Raw genomic sequence first — 21424 nt, forward strand, 5'->3', positions numbered from 1 at the left:
TGTGTGTGTGTGTGTGATTGTACTAGAGATTAAACCTGGGATCTAGCACATGCTAGGCAAATGTGATATTCTACTACTAAACTGTATCCCCTGGCCTTATTCCTTTTTTTTTTTTTTTGGCAGTTCTGGGGATTGAGCACAGGGTCTTGTGCATACAAGTCAAGCACTCTACTCTCTGAGCTATATCCTCAGCCCACTATTCTTATATTGACATTTTCCAACCAATTTCTTTCCTTTATATGTCTAGAGTTTGCTTTAAAAAAGAACACCTTGGAGGCTGCGGGTATAGCTCAGTGGTAGAGCACTTGCTTAGGCCCTGAGTTTGATTCCCCAGCACAAAAAGAGAGAGAAAGAGAGACAGAGAAATCATAATGTTTGGTCTTTTTGAACTTTGATGAATATAGGCTTTCTTTTTTGTTAATTTGGTTTTTATTTTTGTCAAAGGTTTTCGTGCATATAATTTTTGGGGGAGCGGGTACCAGGGATTGAACTCAGGGGCACTCAACCACTGAGCCACATTCCCAGCCGTATTTGTATTTTATCTAGAGACAGGGTCTTACTGAATTGCTTAGTGCCTCGCCATTGCTGAGGCCGGCTTTGAACTCTGCAATCCTCCTATCTCAGCCTCCCAAGCTCCTGGGATTACACGCTTGTGCCTTTGCGCCCAACTTCATGCATGTAATTTAAAGGGTCAAATGTTTCTAAAAGGTTTATTCAGAAAAACATCCATTACTAACGTCCCTCATGCCTGCCCCCTACTTTCAGCTTCTTTTCAGTTGATTCTTTTGGTATTTACAGTCAGATTTCTGAGTAATATGTTTATATTGCTACTTTGTGATTTGTCATTTTTAGACATTTACTATCATTCCCCCTTATCTGTAGGGGGATCTGTTCCAAGATCTCAGTGGGTACCTGAAACCATAGGTAGTATGAAACTCTTTATACACTATGTTGTTCCATACATACATTCTTTTTTTTTTAAACTATAGTAGTTTTATATATATATATATATATATATATGGTTGTATATGGACACAATATCTTTATTTTGTTTATTTATTTATGTGGTGCTGAGGATCTAACCCAGTGCCTCACACATGCAAGGCAAGCGCTCTACACAGTAATAGATCAACAATAGCAACTGAAAGTTATTTAAAATTTATGAACAACTTCTGGAATTTTCCATTTAATGTTTTAGAATTATATCAGTTACAGATTACTGAAACTGCAGAAAGCAAAACCACAGTTAAGGGGGTACTTCTTTCTTTTCACTGTAGAGGATTTAGCTCTTTTTATGCTCTACCATAATCACATAACATGCATGCTTTCTGTCCATATTCCCAATAGTCCTATCTTAATTTTAGTTAGGACCGGTGAAAGGAAAGTGAGAAAACAAGAGACAGGAGAGCAAGAAATGAAGGACGGAGACCAGGCAGAGAGCCACACGAAAGTTTATTTGTCAAAGCCGACAAATAAAGGCCATCTCTCTATAGAGAGGAGAGAGAGGCCCCAAGATGTTCGGGTGCTCAGCTTTTGTGGGTTAGGGGTTTGGAGTTGTCATTGTGGCTCTATGGGATAGGATCAGGGGTGCTTGCGTTAGAGCTAGGCAGGTGGGGTATAGCATGGGATTGGCTTAGGTCCATGGTACCATGGGGCTTTCCAGAGCAAAGAAGTAGTGTCCTTCTGGGATTGACTTAGGGTTATGGTACCATGGGGTGGGTAGGTCACTAATGGAGGTGAGGGGAGTTTGGGTAAGAGGAAGTACAGGAAAGTGAAACTTATCTCATAAAATGGCAGTTAACATTTAAGATGGCTGCTCAGCTGTTAAATCAGTACCCTATAATTGGCTCATGTTGTTGTGGCTGTATAGTCTTATTTATAGTTAAGACTTCAATTTTCCTCTTTTCTACAATTTTTATTTTCTATGCAGATAATAATTCTTTTATTTTTATGTATTCTGTATCCATATTATTAATTAACTTCCAAATTTTCTATCTAGATCTCCTATCAGTAAGTACAAACATGTTTTGTTTTGGTTTTTTTACTTTTAAAATAAAGTTTATTTTGCATATTTGAGGCTTACAATATGTTCTGAGATACATATAGATAGAATGGTTGCCGTGATGAGGCAGATTTCCAAAACATACTACATATTACATATTTCCCCAGTTTTTCATTTGCTTTTTATTTGTTAACAATGTTTCTGATGTGAACTTTTAAAAAATGATTTATTTTATTTTAAAAAATCATTATTGTACCAGTTTATGGGGTCAGGTATGATAATTATATATATGTGTGATATATATAATATATGTTATATTATATATATATAATATATATATATCTTGATTTGACCAGTTCTCTCTCTCTCTCTCTCTCTCTCTCTATATATATATATATATATATATCCCTCCCATCACTTCCTACTCCTAATCTAAGGTAACATTATTCTTCCCTAGTGCTCCCCCTGCATTACTGTGAATTAGCATCCACATCACCCTAATACAAAAAACAGACAAAGACACATTAAGGAAAGAAAACTTCAGACCAATAGCCCTGATGAACATAGATGTAAAAATTCTCAATAAAATTCTTGCAAATTGCATATAAAAACATATTTAAAAGATAGTGCACCACGATCAAGGAGGATTCATCCCAGGAATGCAGGGTTGGTTCAACATATGAAAATCAATAAATGTAATTCATCATATTAATAGACTTAAAAACAAGAATCATATGATCATCTCAATAGATGCACAAAAAGCATTTGAAAAAATACAGCACTCCTTCATGTTCAAAAGACTAGAAAAACTAGGGATAGTAGGAACATACATCAATGTTATAAGAGCTATATATGCTAAACTCAAGGCCAGCATCATTCTAAATGGAGAAAAACTGAAAGCATTCTCGCTAAAAACTAGAATAAGACAAGGATGTCCTCTTTCACCACTTCTATTTGACATCATCCTTGAAACTCTAGCCAGAACAATTAGACAAAAGAAAGAAATTAAAGGGATACAAATAGGTAAAGAAGAACTCAAACTACCACTATTTGCTGATGACAGGATTGTGTACCTAGAAGATCCAAAAAATTCCACCAGAAAACTTTTAGAACTAATAAATGAATTCAGCAAAGTAGCAGGATATAAAATCAATACCCATAAATCAAATGCATTTCTATACATCAGCGATAAGTCCACTGAAAGAGAAATTAGGAAAACTACTCCATTCACAATAGCCTCAAAAAAAAAAAAAAAAAAGAGACAATCTAACAAAAAAGGTGAAAAACCTCTACAGTGAAAACTACAGAAAGAAATTGAAGAAAACCTCAGAAGATGGAAAGATCTCTGATGCTCCTGGTTAGGCAGAATTAATATTGTCAAAATGGTCATACTACCAAAAGCTTTATACAGATTCAATGTAATTCCTATTAAAATCCCAATGACAGTCTTAGAAATAGAAGTAGAAAAAGCAATCATAAAATTTATTTGGAAAAATAAGAGACCCAGAATAGCTAAAGCAATCCTTAGCAAGAAAAGTGAAGCAGGAGGCATAATAATACCAGACCTTAAACTATCCTTCAGAGCTATAGTAACAAAACCAGCATGGTATTGGCACCAAAATAGACTGGTAGCCCAATGGTACATAATAGAGAACACAGAGACAAACCCACATAAATACGGTTAACCTTCCAGAGTAGCTGGGATTACAGGTGTTATTGCACCAGATGTTATGGTTTGGATCTGGAATCCTCCAGTCTCGTGTGTTGAAGGCCTTGTCCCTAATGCAGTAATATTAATAGTTGGGGATTTTGGGAAGTGAATGCATCATAAGAGCTCTAACTTCATCAGTGGATCAATTCACTGATGGATTAATAATTTACATAGACTCTTGGGAGGCGGTATAAATTGTAGGAGGTGGGGCATAGTTGGAAGAAGTGGGTCCCTGAGGCATACCCTTGGGGACTATATCTTGTCCCTAACGCCTTCCTTCTCTCTTGCTCTCTTGCTCTTGCTCTCTCTCACTCTCTTTGCTTCCCAGCTGCCATGAGCTGACAGTTTCCTCTGCCACACCCTTCTTCCATGATGTTCTGCCTTACTTCAGGCCCAAAGTAGTGGAGCCAGCCAACTATGGACTGAGACCTTTAAACTGTGAGCCAAAATCTTTCCTTCTCTAAGTTATTTTTCTCAGGTGTTTGTCATAGCAAGAAAAAGCTAATTACTACACCTGGCTTCTCCCCTAACACTTGGTAGTGATAGTTTTTCTGGGTATTTAAATCTAGATTTGGAAGGAATTGCTCCATTTTCTCCAAGCTTCCATTGTTTCTGTTGAGAAAGCCAATGACACTCTGATTTCTTGTAAGAAACCTGTTTTGGTTTTGTTTTTTTGGTTCTTCCCCCTATAGGCTTAGGGTTTTCTTTTCTTAATCTTTGGTACCCAGAGTAGTTTTTTGGTTTTTGCCACTTTTATCTATTGCATTGAACACTAAGAAATCCTTTCTTTTTTTTAACTCACGTCCTTCAGTTTGGGAAAGAAATTGTCTTAAATTCTTTCTTTGATTCCTTCACCCATGGTTTTCTTTTTCTTTCTTTTCTTTTTTTTTTTTTTTTCTGTTCCATTTCTGGAACTTCTGCTAATTGAATATGGACTCTAATTTTCTCATTTTCTGTCTGTTGTCTCTTTATCCAGCTTTCTCGGAGAATTCCTCAACTTTATTGTCTAACTATTCTATTGAGTTTGTCATATATACTATCATATTTGTAATTGTATATAGCTCTTTTTTTGACCTTTGAATATTCATTTACTATTGTATCTTGTTCATCCCTCTTAGGAATATTATTAGTTCTGTAACTAATTTATAACATCAGGATCAGGATGAGCTATTTCCTAGAGAGCCCCTAGTGTCAATGTGTATAGCATTTTCCTATAATTTATAAACATTTTCTTTTCCCTGCATAGTTTCTGTTTACTCTGAAATGCTTTTATCTATCTAACCTCAGATACTTGTCTAATATTGGTGCTTCAAATGTCTGTTGACCCTCAGCTGTACATTCATATTTAAGCATGGGGCACTCAAAAGCTGGAAGATTTGACACGTGGGTGTTCCTTATTTACTTTAATTTATTGTTATTATTGTTTGGTTTGGTTTGGGGGTTAGCGCTAGGGATTGGACCCAGGACTTCACATGTGCTAAGCATATGCTCTACCACTGATCTACACCCCAGCCCTACATTATCTACTTTGGTCTCTATAGTTGGAGGATCAGGATGAGCTATTTCCTAGAGAGCCCCTACCTAGTGTCATTGTGTATAGCATTTTCCTATAGGCTGGTCAGAGATCTAGGGAAGATTCTCTTAATTTTTCCCTGGAAGTTATGCATCCTTCAATGACTGAAAGAAGAGGAAGTCTCAATATCCATTGAGTTTAATGTATTTCTTCTAACTTCCTATTCTTTTGTTTTGTTTTGCTTTGCTTTTTTTTTTTTTTCTTTTCAGTGCCAGAAATGGAACCCAGAACATTAGCCTGTTAGGCAAGTTCCCTGTCACTGAGCTAAACACCCAGTTCCCTTTTACTTCCACATAGAACCACATCATCAATTGTGGTTATCATCCCTCTCTTGAGCATGCCCCAATCCAAAGAACATTCCTCCAGTTTCTGCCAGTTGTGGAAAGCATATGCTCTAAGACATGGGTGTGGAAAAGAATCCTGGGGATGAATTACTTCTTAAATAGATACTTTACCAGTCATGGTGCAGTCCTGTAATCCCAGCTACTTGGGAGGCTGAGGCAGAAGGACTACAAGTTCAAGACCAGCCTGGGTAACATAGTAAGACCCTGTCTTAAAATAAAATTAAAAAGCCTGGGAGAGAGAGAGAGAAAGGGAGAGCCTTGAAAGCAACTTTTTGTTTTTGTTTTTTTTCTGAAAGGTGACATCAGTGTTTCTAGGTACTAAGTCATAATTTTAAACATGAATGATAGTAAAAATAATTTATTGATCACTGTGTACCCTCTCTTATAAGTGCTTTACCAGCGTCATTTTATTCTGTCCTTTCGTCTCTGTGGAGTCATTACTTTTATGCTCTCCATTCTAAAGACAGACAGCAAGGCTGGAGAAATTCAGTCATTTGCAGAAGGTCACCCAGTGGTTAGCTGGCTCATCAGGTGCTACCTGATAACCTTCACTATCTTTTGCCAACTTCTCCAGCCTCTCCGGTCTCATTCCATCTTGCAACTTGGTCCACTGCCCTGCCTGAAGTGCAGGGAAACCTGCTCAAGCAAGCACTGAGATTTTGTTTGCCTGGAAATAGCTTTATTTCTTCTTTCTCAGAAAAATTTTGCATTGTATGTAAGCTGGGTGTAATGGTGCACACCTGCAACCCCAGCAACTTGGGAGGTTGAGGCAGGAGGATAACGAGTTTGAAGCCAGCCTTGGCAACTTAGCAAATCCTTGTCTCAAAATAAAAAATAGAAAGGGCTAGGGGTGTAATTCAGTGAAAGGAAGGGAGGTTGGGAGGGGAAAGGAGGGAGGGAGGAATTTCCATTGTGCATACCTGATCCTGAATGTTGCAGTTTGTTCTTTCAGCGAAGTAGAGATAGAATTGCGCTGTCCCTGTGTCCTCCCAGCCCTGTGCAGAAGTGCTGAGCTAGGAGGGCCCTGTCCCCACCAGCTGGCTAGGACACACGTTTTGACCTCACCAGCCTTTACTATCCCATATTCATGAAATCATGTTTTACTCTTCTCTGTTCCTTGAATAGATCTTGGTGATCAGTCCTAATCAGCATACAGAGGTCTATTTCAGTCTTTTTAAAAGTGGCTACCATGAAATAACCATACCATAGTCAAGTCAGCATTTCAATATTTAGGTTACCCCTGGATTTTTCAGCAATTGGAGTTAAAAGTTATCTCTTGGAAAACTACCCATTCATATAAACTGTGCACTACTTGTAATGAAATAAGGTCTTTGAACTGGGAACGTAGCTTAGTGTGCCTAGCATGCACAAAGCCCTGCATTTGATCTCAAGCAAAAAAGAATACATTCTTTGATTTTCTTACATGCACAAAAAAAGATGCAAACATTCAGAGTAGTTTGTCTGCAATAAGACCTCGCTTTATTATATCTTTTTGGAAAAGGGATCTACTTGGGATTTTTCTTGCAAGATCATGAATATTACAAAATGACTTCAAAATATCTAGTTTGGACTAAAAGTATTTGAAAGGAGTATTAAAAACTCAACATGAAAACACTTGGTGAATTTAGACTTTGGGCTAACTACATCTAATTTTTATCATAATGTGTTCCTGATGCTTTTAACATTTTTTCTATAAAAGTACATTTATTATTTCATAACCTCAAATTATGAGTTATGTATTTTTAAATAACAAATTCTTTAAAAGTGAGACTATATAATGTTTTTCTCAAAAATTTACTAATCATTAGCTTGCACTATTATTTGATTCAAGAAAATCTGAACACAAGGACCCATTATTTTGAGGAAAGTAGCACCATTAAAGATCTCTCACAGTGTATTCATTTTGTATTGTAGAATTGCGTGTGTGAGTGCCCCCAGTGTTTATCAGAAACTCAGAGAACTACACAGAGAAGACTTCTCTATATACATCTTTGAATATGACAAAAGATTCGCCATGTATGGAGAAGAATTTATCTTCTATGATTATAATAATCCACTGGATTTACCTGAAAAAATTGTTGCACATAGTTTTGACATTGTAATAGCAGATCCTCCCTATCTTTCTGAGGAATGTCTCAGGAAGACATCCGAAACCATCAAATACCTGACAAGGGGCAAGATTCTGCTATGCACAGGTAGGTACCACATTTTGGGTCTCATGTAGGCTGATGACAGTGGATAGTCAAGTCTTGGGTTCCAAGAGCTGGAAGAGATCTTAGAACTCAGATCCTTAGAACTGAATCTTAGAACTTACCATGTGACCTTAAACAAGTTATTTAACCTCTCTGTGCCATGGGTTTCTGATCTATAAACTGAAACTGATAATAAATACTACCTGCTTTTAAGGGTCATGGTGAATCGTGCTGACCATGAAATGCTTAGCTTAAGATCTGACACTAAACTGTCATCATGGTAACAATAGTATTTGATCCAGACTCCACAAGTGATAAAGAGAAAATCAGAATCTATAAAGGGAATTGTCTTAGGTTATAGAGCTAAACATTACATTAGGTTCATTAGTAAAAGTTTTCTTCATGCAACTGATACACTTTCTTAAGATTATTTATTAAAATTTGAGAACTAAAACTTCACCTACCCATCTCTTTACTTCTGTGCAGCCCTGTGTCTGTGTGCTTGGTGTGGTCGCGGGTCCTACTCCCAGATCCTCAGGGCCACAGCTTCTTTCCTGCATGCCCTACTCTGCTCTTTGCCCTGGAGCTGCAGGGGGTCTGCTCTTGGGTGGTGTAGAATTGTTTATTTGGGGGCTGGGGATGTGGCTCAAGCGGTAGCGCGCTCGCCTGGCATGCGTGCGGCCCGGGTTCGATCCTCAGCACCACATACAAACAAAGATGTTGTGTCCGCCGAGAACTAAAAAATAAATATTAAAAATTCTCTCTCTCTCTCTCTCCCTCCCTCTCTCACTCTATCTTTAAAAAAAAAAAAAAAAGAATTGTTTATTTGGTGAAGAATGCCACTCTTTGTTCATACCAATGTAATTTACTTAATGTTCATTCATTTGACAACTATTTACTAACCCTTTGTGCCAGCCAACAAGCAAGTAATCTGATCTCTTGGGATATACCTTTTAGTTTTAGGAGAGAAATATTTTAAAAATGTGACAAAACAGACCTAAGAAATGAAGCTCTAATTCTCTTCAAGTGTAATGAAGAAAGAGAAGCAGGGCTGGTACTGAGGAAGACTGGGAGGGAACTCCAGACCCGGGGCAAGATCTCAGCGGGAAGTCCAGGTGCCCTCAACCCTGGCAGGGGTGGGCCAGCACAGACCAGGTTCAGGGGCTCAATGTGACCAGAGGGTGGTGTCACGTAGTGTGGAACAAGAGGTGTTCCCCACCCAAACCCTGTACAGATGAGAGCCAGGAATCAAGGCTTTCTTTTACAGTGTTTAGTCCAAAAACCACTGGGTCCAATTAGTCTAATTGGTCCAATTGGTCTCTGGAGCTTTGTACCAAAGTGGCTAGTGGATACAGGTGCCACGTGGGGCCACCACACTGTTCAGCTGAGAGTGACAGCAGTTCTGGCAAGGTTACAGCATTAGGAATAGATAAAAGATCATGTTGGGTGATAAAACTGGAAGAACTTGCTATGATCTGAATGTGGAGGGGAAGAAAGGGCAAGAATCAGGGATTCTTCTGTTTTCTGGCTGGTGCTCTCTGCAACATGTGAGTGTTGGGAGAGGAGCACTTGGGCAAGATGGACCACAGGGCAAGGAGTAGGCTGGGAGAGAAATTGGAGAGATGGGCAAACAGGTGGTCCATGTTCATTCATAGGCTCTGTAAGATTATATACTAACCAAAAAGAAGTTATTGACTCAACCGGGAACGCCTAGTAGTTCTTTTTGCTTTCCTCGTCTTCCTTTATAAATATAATCCACTTCTGTTTCTAAGTGTCCAAGCTTTGCAGAAATAGGAAGATTACTTATTAACTAAAAAAGAAATGGAAAAAGTAGATAATTTATAAAAATGTCAGAGAAGGTAAAGGGGGACATAAAGAATGGACCCCCACTCTCTGTGTTAGTTGTTTCAAGTGTTTTAGTCTAGAATCTGCTCCACAGCCATGATTGGTCCCCTCTCCTGGTTGGTATTTCACTCTGTTTCATTGGATTTGTTCTCCTCAGGTGCCGTCATGGAAGAACAGGCAGCGCAACTCCTGGATGTGAGGATGTGCAAGTTTATTCCAGAACACACACGAAACTTGGCAAATGAGTTCCGCTGCTATGTGAATTATGATTCTGGACTGGACTAGGGAACCTAAACATGGACAGGGACATGTTACAGGAAAGGATCCCGGTGACATTTTCATTTCCCCCTTTTTATTTTCTTAGTCAATTGAAAAGCTATAACCTCTTCTCCCACTCCCCCCAAACTGGGGCTGTCCTGGCCTAATTTTCAGAATAAAGGAGAAAACTGTCATTATTGTTTCTTTAATGAGGGCATCCCTGGAGTTTGGGATTCTTCTGCCAATCAAATCCATGGAATTAGAGTTGAAAGAAATCTTAAAACCTGTCTAATGCATTCCTCATTTGATAACATATGTGGAAAAAACAGAACAACTTGCTGGCTTACCCAAGCCTCTTGAGGTGAACAGGATATTGGTGTCGGCTTTGGGCCAGAGGTTCCTTAAAGTGGGCTCCTTCTGACCAGCAGTGGATAGTGGGTGCTTCTAGTGGTTGGCATGCAGCATCCTTGGTCTTGTGAGAGCACTTGACATCCTGCTCCAGCCACCCAGGGAGACTTGACTTGCCTCCATGAAATCAGTTGATAATCCAAGGAACCAATTTTTGAGTGCCTTTTATATTTCTCCTCCTTTTCCCAGTTTGGGAGGGGTGACTTGAATGTATCTCAGGTGCCCTCTGCCAGTGGCTGAGCCTCAGCATTCTCATTCCAAACTGCCTGAAGAAGTCAGTGCCACCTGTGAACCAAACATTGTTACCAAGAAACAGCTGGGGACTGCACTAGATTCTTATTGTTCAAAAAATATTTCTGATACATCTATACCCCAGAAGGCTGCATGGTAATCAAAAGGAATGGACCATTGAAATCTATACGTTGGATGGATCTTAAGGACATCATGCTGGGTGAAAAAAGCCAATTCCCAAAGGTCACATGCTATAGGTTTCCAGTTATATAACATTCTCCAATGGAGAACAAATGGGGGAGGGGGGCTGTGGGGAGGGGCACGGCCACAAAGGGAAGTTCTCTGTGGTCCTGGATTGTTTTGTGTCTTGTCTGTGGCTTGGGTTTCACATGCACAAATGAGTATGTAAAACAAAATGTGAACTTGGAATAGAGAATGGGGTCTGTGGTTGTACTGGCCTTGGTTTCCTGGTTGTGACATTATGCTGCAGGGGGGAAACTAGGTAAAGGGTACACACCTCTCTGGTAATATTGCAATTTTTTGGAGATCTATAATCATTTCAAGATACTTTCCCCCAAATCAACACTGTCTCTCTGGGAAAGGGTTATTCCCACCTCGTATGACTTGCTTTGGCTGACCGAATGTGAAAGGAAGTGACACGTGTCACTTCTGAATAAAGCTCTGCTTCCGACAGTGACCAGCAGCATTCCAGACAGAAGCTGCTCTGGCTACGTAGTCCTCAAGGGTGGCAGGGCCATAGCCAACATGCAGGGGACATGACGAACAGTGAGAAATGAGCTTTTGCTGTTGACCATCAGACTGTGGGACTTGTGACTCACTGGAGCTAAACCTGTCCTATCCTGACTGATCCAGAGAGGAGGGGCTGGGCATGTGAACCCCAGGGGAACTGGGGGAACTGCTCTTGTTTTTTTCTCAGAACTCAGTAATCATACTTCCAGACAACTTTTAATTTAATAATTATTTTTATGAGACATTGATTTTTATCAGCACCTGACACATTATTTAATAAATGTTTTTTAAAAATCACTCCTTCTCAGGCATGGTGGCACATGCCTGTGATCCCAGCGGCTCAGGAGGCTAAGACTGGAGGATTGAGAATTCAAAGCCAGCCTCAGCAACAGCGAGGTGCTAAGCAACTCAGTGAGGCCCAGTCCCTAATAAAATACAAAATAGGGCTGGGGATGTGGCTCAGTGGTTGAGTGCCCCTGAGTTTAAAAAAAAAAAAAATCCACCTTTCCTTATGAATTGGTATGCTAAAAATTACCTAGGCCAGTGACAAATTATGTATAGAAATGAAATGTTCAGCTTACAAATTGCAGACAAGTAACAACCTAGAAATCACAGAATTTTGTCCTATAAATCAGTCATTTCGTTGAAGAGAAACCTTATTTCTTTTCCAGAGGAGAGAGAGGGAAAGGGAAAGGCTTAATTCATTAAAAATTTATACAAGTTAGAAGGCTTACAAAATGAAGTAATGGCATTTTTTGTTTAATAAGCAGCCAAAGTGTGTTTCACAGCTTTGGACCCCTGATACGATTTCAATTATAGCAAATCTGTGCTCAGTACAATCCACTTCTGGATTTCATAAATAGTCTGCAGCTATACCTTTGCGACCTTTAAAAAAAAAAAAAAAAAAAAAAAACCATTAGGCCTGGTGTGTTCCTCCCAGTCTGCCCGATTAGGGGTGGAGGCACTCCAGACATCTGCCAATCATCATATACTCTCAGGAGGCTCCTGGCCCCTTATTCTCCAAGAACTTAAAAGATTGAAAAGTATTTTATTTTTTTATATTTTTAGTTGTAGATGGACACAATGCCTTTAATTTATTTGTTTATTTTTATGTGATGGTGAGGATCAAACCCAGTGTCTCACACATGCTAGGCAAGTGCTCTACCACAGAGCTACAATCCCAGCCCTGAAAAGTATTTTAATAGACATTTTTGTAAGTCAGAGGTTTGTACTGAGAGACAAAGTAATGAACCCATGAGTGAGAAAGAATAGTTTCACTTTTGCTAACAGAATCTAAATAATTATTTGGCTGTATATTTGGAGCAGTGAGGTGCCTAGAAAGTTAAGAGCAAATGTAATGCACAGGGCGGCTCTTTTCTTTTTGGCAGTACGGGGGATTATTGAGCCTAGGGGTGCTTTACCACTGAGCCACAGCCCTAGCTCATTTTTATTTTTTATTTTGAGGCAGGGTCTCACTAAGTTGCCTAGGCTGGCCTCAAATTTGGATCCTCCTGCCTCAGCTTCCTCAATCTGTGGGATTATGCACAGGGAACTTTAAGACCTCATTTCAGATAGGAGTTCCATGTTCCTTCCCTCTCCATTCGATTCTAAAATCAGAGCTCGAGCCAGTTACTAAAAATGATCCTATTTTTTTCCTCTTTACTCTGCTGAAAGTGATGGAGTGAAATGGGATGTTCAGGAAACTGGCCCCCTATATGGAACTGTTGGTATTTGAAAAAAATATTTTATTTACTATTCCCAAATGATTGTTTTAACAAAACAAGCATACGATAGAAACAGTAATCTGTCCTCTAATGGATGCCTGAAAACTCAGATGGTATCAAGATCCATATTTTTTTTCCTGTACTTACATACCTATGACAAAGTTTATCAATTAGGCCCAGTAAGAGATTAAGAATAATAATAAAACAATTATAACAATACACAGTAATAAGATGGCCACCTCACTACACTTATACTCTGTTTTTTTTTGTTTTGTTTTGTTTTACTTTTTTCTTTTTTTTGGTATGAGACCAGGTGTCACTATATTGTCCAGGCTGGCCCCAAACTCCTACGTCCAGGCGATCCTCTTGCCTCAGCTCTCTGGTAACTGGGACTATAGTTAGTTACTACTTCCTACCATATCTGACTTCAGCTTTGTTATTAAGCAAAATAAGGTTTATTGAAACATAAGCACAGCAATACCATAGCAGTTCGTCTGATAACCAAGATCCAGATAGTCACTAAGTGACGCACAGATAGATAGTATATGCAGGTGGATACACTAGACAAGGGGATGATTCAGGTCTCGAGCTGGATGGAGTGAGACACTATAAGATCTCATGACAGCATTTAGAACAGTACACAATTTAAACTTATGAATTCTTTCTGGAAGTTTTCATTTAATATTTTCAGACCATGGTTGACCAAAGAGAACTGAAACCAAAGATAAGGGAGGGCTATTATACTATCAGTTGGAAGAGATCTTTAATAAACAGCAAAGTACCTCTATTCCAAGGGGTATCGTAAAATCCTCAAGATAGAGGCTGGGGATGTGGCTCAGTGGTAGCAAACTTGCCTATCCTGTGTGAGGCACTGGGTTCAACCCTCAGCACCATATAAAAATAAACAAATAAATAAATAAAGGTATTGTATCCATTAACAGCTTAAAAACATACTTTAAAAAAATCCTCAAGATAGAATTTATTTGAAGGGAACACTCACTGTGGCACTTTCTGGGAGGAGGGGAAGAAGCTATTGAAATGTACAGTATCCAGCACGGCTCCCTCATAGAGCCAAGGAATGAGTGGTACCCGAGCAGATGAGTGTAGCTGTGTTAACTGTGTGAGATAAGATTGGGTGGGGGAGGGAAGCAAAGATTGTGGCAGAGGGAAGCAAAGTTTCACTGAAATTTAGCTGGCAGTTTCTCTAGTCCGTTTTCTCTATTTGGTAAAACACAGTATTCCAACCTCCCCCCAAAAAACATTAGTTTTAACAAGAGAATAAAACTGTCATTGTTCATTGAAACAGCATGTCCCCATTCTTAGTCACCACTTCTATTTCAACTTGCCTTATCTAATTGCTGCTTCCTGGTGAAAGTACTAAAGATTTCATTTTAAACATCTTTTATACAAAAACAAAATGAGTCATTCAAAGTGTTATATACCTGCTCAAGCAATCCATTTAAAATAAAGGATTTGTTTGATGTTTGTTTTATTCATTTATTTATTTGTGGTACTGGAGATTGAACAAGAAGCACTCTATCTCTAAGCCACATTCCTTGCCCTCTTTTTTAATTTGTTTTTTTTAGTTGTAGATGAACACAATACCTATATTTTATTTATTTACTTATTTTCATGTGGTGCTGAGGATCAAACCCAGTGCCTCACACATGCTAGGCAAGTGCTCTACCACTGAGCTTCAACTGCAGCACCATCCCCTGCCCTTTTTATTTTGAAACAGAGTCTTGCTAAGCTTCTGAGGCTGGCCTCAAACTTGAGGTCCTCCTTCCTCGGTCCTTCCTCAGAGGAAAAGTTTATTTGAGGGCTCATGGTTCCAGAAGTCTCAGTATATAGGTAGCGGGCTCCATTCCTCAGGTCTTTAGGTAAGGCTGAACATCATGGCAGAAGAGTGTGGCAGAGAGAAGCAGTTCACATGATCATCAGGCAGCAGAGAGAGAGACTCCACTCACCAGGTACAAAATATATACCTCCAATGCCCACTTCCTCTAGTCACACCCTTTTGGCCTTTAGTTACCACTCAGTTAAATCCCTACCAGGATTAATTCACCGATTGGGTTAAGATTCTCACAATCTAATCATTTCTCCTCTGAACCTTCTTGCATAGTCTCACACGTGAGCTTTTTGGGGATATCTCATATCCAAACCGTAACAAGAAGTAATGAAAACAGCTCACACAGGCAAAGGAACACAGACTGATAAGACAGCACTCCTTGTGTGGATCCAGATAGGTATCAATAAATACTGTTCGTCAGCTTTCTGTCACTTTAACAAAATACCTGCGAGAAAAGGCTTACTTGGCTCACAGTTCTGAAGCTTCTGATCCAAGGTTAGTCAGACCTATTGCTTTGAGCCTATGTTGGGCATTCCAGGTGGCAAATGCAGAGAAGGCATACAGAGCAAAATGGCTTCAATCGTGAGCCAGGTGCAAGAGAGAGAGAGAAAGGGACTAGGGTTCCTTTGACCTCACTTTCTTCTTTGAGGACACATCCCCAATAACATAAGAACCTCCAGGGGGCTCCTCCTCCTAAAGGTCCACAGCACCTCCTAATAGCACTGCCATGGGCCTGTGGAGGGGTACCCAACATCCAAACTAAGGCACTCGGGTGTAGTCCAGGGGTAGAGTGAGAGCTTGCCCTGCATGCACAAGCCCTGAGTTCAATCTCCAGCCCTGAAACCATAGCAGATGTTTAGTAAATGGATGAATATTCCATTGGGGGGTGGACACAAAAAGATTACCTTTCTAGATCTTAGAATGGGAAACTAATTTCTTGCATTGGAAATGTGCTACCCTTTAATAAGTTGAATTTATATAACATAAGGAATAAAATAGTGGTGTTTTCCCCATGCAAATAGCTTCTTAATATCCTGACACTTGCACCATTTGTATTTTGAGGGGTGACCTGGTAAATGTTACACAGCAGTATTGATAACAGGAATAATTACCCAAATGGCTAATTTGAAAGCCACTCTCTAACTTATAGATTTTCGTTCATATTCTAAAAATTCTGTGTTTTCTGGATAGGAATGTATTTAGACAAACCACCACCAGGGATATCATTCTCCCTCCCCCAACCCTGAGTTTGAACAGGGAAGTAAAATTTCACTAACTCCACAGAACTGCCTATAGTTTTCACTTTAAATTTTGAATTTTTTATTTGGACCATCTGGATTTTTCGCATTGGTGTGTATTTCTTCTGTCAACATTTAGTAGGAGTTGAAAGTTCTTGAATGACTCTTCTGTCTAGATCAGACTCCAGCTGTCAGTAACATAATAACTGTTATTTCCATGGTAAGTGAAGTTTGGTGGTTAAAATATATACCAATATAGGATATTTCTTGGTTTGGGTTTGTCACAAAAGATCAAAAAGATTTAACTTTACATGACTAGATGATCTTTGAAAGACCATCAAGTCTTGATTACTTTGAACCGTAACCATAAAATTAAGATGTAAAGCCTCTAAATTTCCTGTAAAACTCAGTGGGGTTCTGGGGGTGTCATTCAGTGGTAGAGCTCACGCTTAGCTCTTAAATCCTGTGTTCCATTTCAGTCAAACTCATCTAAGCAGAATTCAGAAAGAAAGAAAATGCACACAGCCAACATAACTTCCATCTACAATTGTTTTAATCATTAAAAAAAAACCAAACTTTTACAAATAATTGCATTCAGGGACAGACTTTAAACCTAAATAGAAAAGTAAGATAAACCTCAACATTGATCTCTGGAAATTCTAATTTGGCCCACATTTCCTTCATACTGGCCTGGTCTTAACTAGGCCAATACAGGATAGGATTCTTCCTGAGAGTTGGCAAAGATGTCATATTCCACTTTTTTGTCCAGAAATTGACAACTGTGGCTTTCAAAAATAAAAACAAACAAACAACAACAACAAAATAATGAGAAAAATTTAGGTTATTATTGGTCTGAAACCATTTATGTACTCCTGAATAAAAACAAGTTTGGATTTGTGGAATTCACTTCTAGGCATCCTTTCTGCTCATCTGTTGGCCTGTGAAGACTTTCAGTGGAAGAAAGAATAGGTCAAATTCAGATATGTCCATTTCATTATTGTCAGCCAAGGGCGGGCAGGTAGAATTCAAAGCCCCAGGCCACATGCAAGCTGAAAAGAGTTTATCTGATGAGTCCAGAGGAAAACAATGTTATAAATTGCTTATATGTCAAATAAAAAAAATTAAATATAGTTGCTCTAAATTGCTAATATAAAAATAGTTTCTGCTCCTATTCAAAACAGTTGCTTTAAAAAGTAGTATGTACTCTACTTTTTTAAAAAAGATTTTAAAGAAAACTTATGTATCTGCATCTCCTTCCTGGATCAACCACCCAACTGTTGAGCCACACACAGCCATACACACTGCTTCAATCACAGGAAGCCTGAAGAAACCATTTCCAAACCCACTTGCCTGCTACTGAGTTCTGTGTGGCTGGCCTTATGCCAGTACCACACGGATGCCCTGTACCTGGTCATCTTCCCATCAGCCTTTAATAATTCTGTGCCCACTTTTGCCTAAAAATAAAATAAAACCAGGGAATACCTGGGTCAGATAACCTGCCAACTATTCTACATTGAAAGACTGATCCTATTGGGCTGGGTCCATTTTCCTTGCATGTGTACTGTGCACAGGTGGCTGACCAAGTCTTCCCCCAACCCTTCCCAGATGTTCTTCAGGGGCTAGACGGCTTGCCGTTGGGGCCAAGAAGAAGCTTAGCACCCTGCTTGTCGATGCTGGAGTTGATGCTGTCTGTGTCCTTCTCCTGCTCAGGGACACAGGTGCAGCCCACTGGGATGGTGACGTAGTCCTCCATGTACACTGAGCGACCGCCCGCACAGGCAGAGGTCCGGCGCAGGATGACAGCAGGCATGTACACTGGGGTGCTGCGGAAGTGGAAGTCCTCCTCCCCAAAAAGCCCAGTCAGGCAGCCACGGCACAAGCAGTAGGCTTCTGGCAGGTACCTAGGGAACCTTGCCGGGTCATAGGAAATTCTGAAAAGAGAGATTGAGGGATTAATTTGTGATTTGGGGGCAACTGACACACACATGGAGAAAGGACAGCTTCTACAAGGTTTGTGCTTCTGAGACCAAACACCAGAAAAAAGGTGGGGAGCATAGCAAACACTCTGTTGAAATAACTGATTAAATGAAATGGGTTGAGGAGGAGGCTAGGCCTTACATCTGACATCTTATCATACAGTTAGTGTCCACTTGAGGCCCCACACTGAAATAGATACACTTGAGCTTTGTTATATTTTAAATGCTGAAGACAGCATTTATATCTATCCTTGAGCCAACCCATAAAATTAACCTAAAGTCTGCAATAATGTAAATAGAAAAAAAATTCTAGGCAGCCTGCACATGTGACTACAGGGGCCAATGGAATAGAAAGAGACCCAGTGTCTGCTTGGGGCCACCTCTGGGGCCTCTCCACTGGCCAGTCACAGAAGATGCACAGGCTGGTACAGATGCCATGAAGGGGAGACACTGATGCAGAACCGCAAGCAAAGGCAACTGCAGGACACCTGTGTTGAAGTGCAAGGTGACTGTGTCCATCTGTCTGTTTGGGTCCATATGCCTTTCTGTTTGAAGGGACCCACATGGCACAAGGAGAGGGCAGGACTGGCTGCCCTGGGATATTCAAAATCTGGTTTAAATTGGATAAATTTCATTCTCCTTCCAGTCTTCCTGTTTTGGGATCAAATGCCAAGAACATGTTGTCTGACTGCCTGTAACAAAGACTCAGTCTCTTCACTTTTGCCTGAACCTCTGCCTCCATTTTGCATCTGTCTCTTTTGCTATGAGTTGCCTTGGATTCTAGGAACAACAGGTCCATTATGGTGGTGTCCTTTCAAAAGCTCATGTGTGAGTTAATGCAAGAAGGTTCAGAGGTGAAATGATTTAGTGATGAGCACTGTAACCCAATCAGTGGATTAATCCCCTGGTAGAGATTAATTAGGTGGTAACCCTAGGTAGGCAGGGTATGGCTGGAGGAGGGTGAATACTGGGGGAGTGGGGAGGGCATGCCTTTGAGGTTCATATTTTATCTCTGGTAAGCACAACTCTCTGCCTCCTGGTGGCCATGTCCTGAGCTGCTTTCTTCCTTCACACTCTTCTGCCATGATGTTCTGCCAGACCTCGGGCCCAGAGCAATGGAGTTGGCCATCTATGGACTGAGACCTCTGAAACTATAAGCCCCAAATAACTTTTCCTCCTTACTTTGTTCTTGTCAGGTCTTTTTGGTCACAGAAACAAAAAAGCTTACTAAAACAAGTTCTGATTGATAAACATCTTGTAATGTCTGGAACCACTCCCCAGGCAACAGTAACTGTCTTATCACCAACCTGCAGAATCGGATAAGAATGGACAGTCCATGCCTGATCAAGATCATCTGCTTTAGTAGCTGCATAGAACCTCTGGCTATGCAAAGCCCCAATAGTTGCCCTCATTTCCCTTTCTATTAACATCAAAGTCATTGTCAGTCCCCTGCAGACAGGGCTAAAGTTGTGGGTCCCCTCATCTTCCTAGTGTAAATGTACTGATTAAAGTTTTTTTCCTGCTTTTCACCATTACTTTTCTGCTTAGTGTTTGGGGCAAGCGGCTGCACCTTATTTGTTGGACCCCAGAGTCAGGCCTCTGGCCTAGGATTCTGGTAACATGCCCTGGACAGAAAGGTCAGACTGTGTGGTCATTTCTCCTCTTTTCCTCATGGCCCATTCCAGCCTGTCTGCAAAGGAAGAGTCAGGAGCTAGGAGCCGGGGACGGGTTAGTCTGCCTGTGTTGGCTTCTGACCTCACAACCCAAGGTCAATTCAAGACCCTAACTTAACATTTGAAGGAAAGACATTTATAGTTAGTATTCACAATATCATTTTCAACATTTATCCACTGAATATCTGAGGGCTTTTTCAGGCAATAAGGATATAGACAAAACACATACCCACTATCCAAGATTCACAATCTGGAGGGAGACATACTAATAAAAGAAGTTCACCTGGCCTGTGAGAGGCTTTAGGAAAAGGTGGCTCTTGACTGGATTTATCTACATGAAGAAATGAGAAAGAGCATTTGGGATGGAGGTCAAAGTACAGGATAGAGGGAGTAGGTACAGGTGGGAGGTACAAGTTGAGAAGGTCACAGGGATGAAGAAAGCTGCACCTTGTCAGGAATGCACATCCGTCAGGAATTCTGGTCTGACCCTGAAGGCAACAGGATGGGAAATGACCTGAACAGATGGATGGTTAGAGAGATCCCTTCATCTCTGGGGAGGAACAGCATCTGGGGCCCAAAATGGGGATCTTAGCTGAAGCTAATTTTAAATTGTTGGTATATGGATGGTGATTAAGAGGAGCATGTGAGGGAGAACAGAAGGAGTAGAGGTCACCAACTTTGAGGGAAAGAAATCTGAGTGTGGATACTGTGACATCCTTAAGGCCAAGAAAGGCAGAGGCTGGAGACAGAAGTGGTCAAAAGCTGAACTTGAATTGGAACCAGTTTATCAGACATGGGGATGGAAAGTCTTAGACTGTGTGTCATTACTATAACAATCTGCCTGGGATTGGGTAATTTATAAAGAATTTAGTTCATGGTTCTCGAGGCTGGGAAGCCCAAGAGCTTGGAGTTGGTCTCTTCTCAGTATCTGGGGAGGGCCTCATGCTGCATCATAACACAGTGCAGGGCAGCACATGGTGAGACAGAGCAAGGGCGCCCACTCAAATCTCTCTTCCTCTTCTTATAAGGAAGAGGAAGCCCCAGGAAGCCCCAGCTCGTGACCTCATCTAACCCACTTCCAAATGCTACCAACCTGTGAGTTTGGGAATTAAACTTCCAACAGATGAACTTTGGGGAACACATTCAAACCACAGCAAAGCAATATGAATGTGGGAAACTTGATAGGTTTTCCAAGAAAAACTAGGAGGGAACCTACATATTAAAAGGGCTTGAGAGAGGGACACAAACCCCAGGGGCATCACTGCCCTGGTGCAGTGAAGACTCATTGAGCCTCTGCTCGTTCCCATGTGTTTCTGTCTCAGGAATCAATTATATGGTTGCTTTAAAAACCTATCAAATCCAAACTGAGGCACATCCCACAAAACAACTGATCTCTGTCCTGGGGTAGAGAAGAGGCATTAGGAGGGCACTTTGAATGAAGTCTGCAGATTAGATAACAGTGTCCTATTTATGTTCATTGCCTGATCTTGATTAATTTGCTGGCTATTGATGTTGCCATTTGAGAACATCTGGGTAAAGGGTGTATGGGAATTTCTTGTCCTAATTTCACAACAGTTTTGGTACTTTGAACAGTTAAAAATAAAGAGGAAATTTTTAAATTTCAAAAACGTCCCTGATGGAGAGTGATCA

General features: G+C 40.3%; 2 protein-coding genes across 3 annotated transcripts in view; one reads left to right on the forward strand and one right to left on the reverse strand.

The window, feature by feature from the left end:
• The window catches only part of Eef1akmt1 (EEF1A lysine methyltransferase 1), a 43752-nt gene extending 33633 nt beyond the window's left edge, over window positions 1-10119 (forward strand). For both annotated transcript variants that reach the window (XM_015499342.2, XM_048801423.1), the window contains exons 4-5: window positions 7545-7825; window positions 9825-10119. In XM_015499342.2, the coding sequence (XP_015354828.1) occupies window positions 7545-7825; window positions 9825-9952 (409 nt within the window). In that variant the 3' untranslated portion in view covers window positions 9953-10119. The remainder of the gene's footprint in view (window positions 1-7544; window positions 7826-9824) is intronic.
• Window positions 10120-16660: 6541 nt separating this feature from the next.
• On the reverse strand, window positions 16661-18687 carry Il17d (interleukin 17D). The gene has a single exon (XM_048801424.1). It carries the CDS (start codon window positions 18110-18112, stop codon window positions 17738-17740), a length of 375 nt encoding a protein of 124 aa, XP_048657381.1. The 5' UTR covers window positions 18113-18687; the 3' UTR covers window positions 16661-17737.
• Window positions 18688-21424: the final 2737 nt, after the last annotated feature.

The sequence above is a fragment of the Marmota marmota genome, unplaced genomic scaffold (genome assembly GCF_001458135.2).
Source record: "Marmota marmota marmota unplaced genomic scaffold, marMar, whole genome shotgun sequence".
In the NCBI taxonomy this organism is placed as follows: domain Eukaryota; kingdom Metazoa; phylum Chordata; class Mammalia; order Rodentia; family Sciuridae; genus Marmota; species Marmota marmota.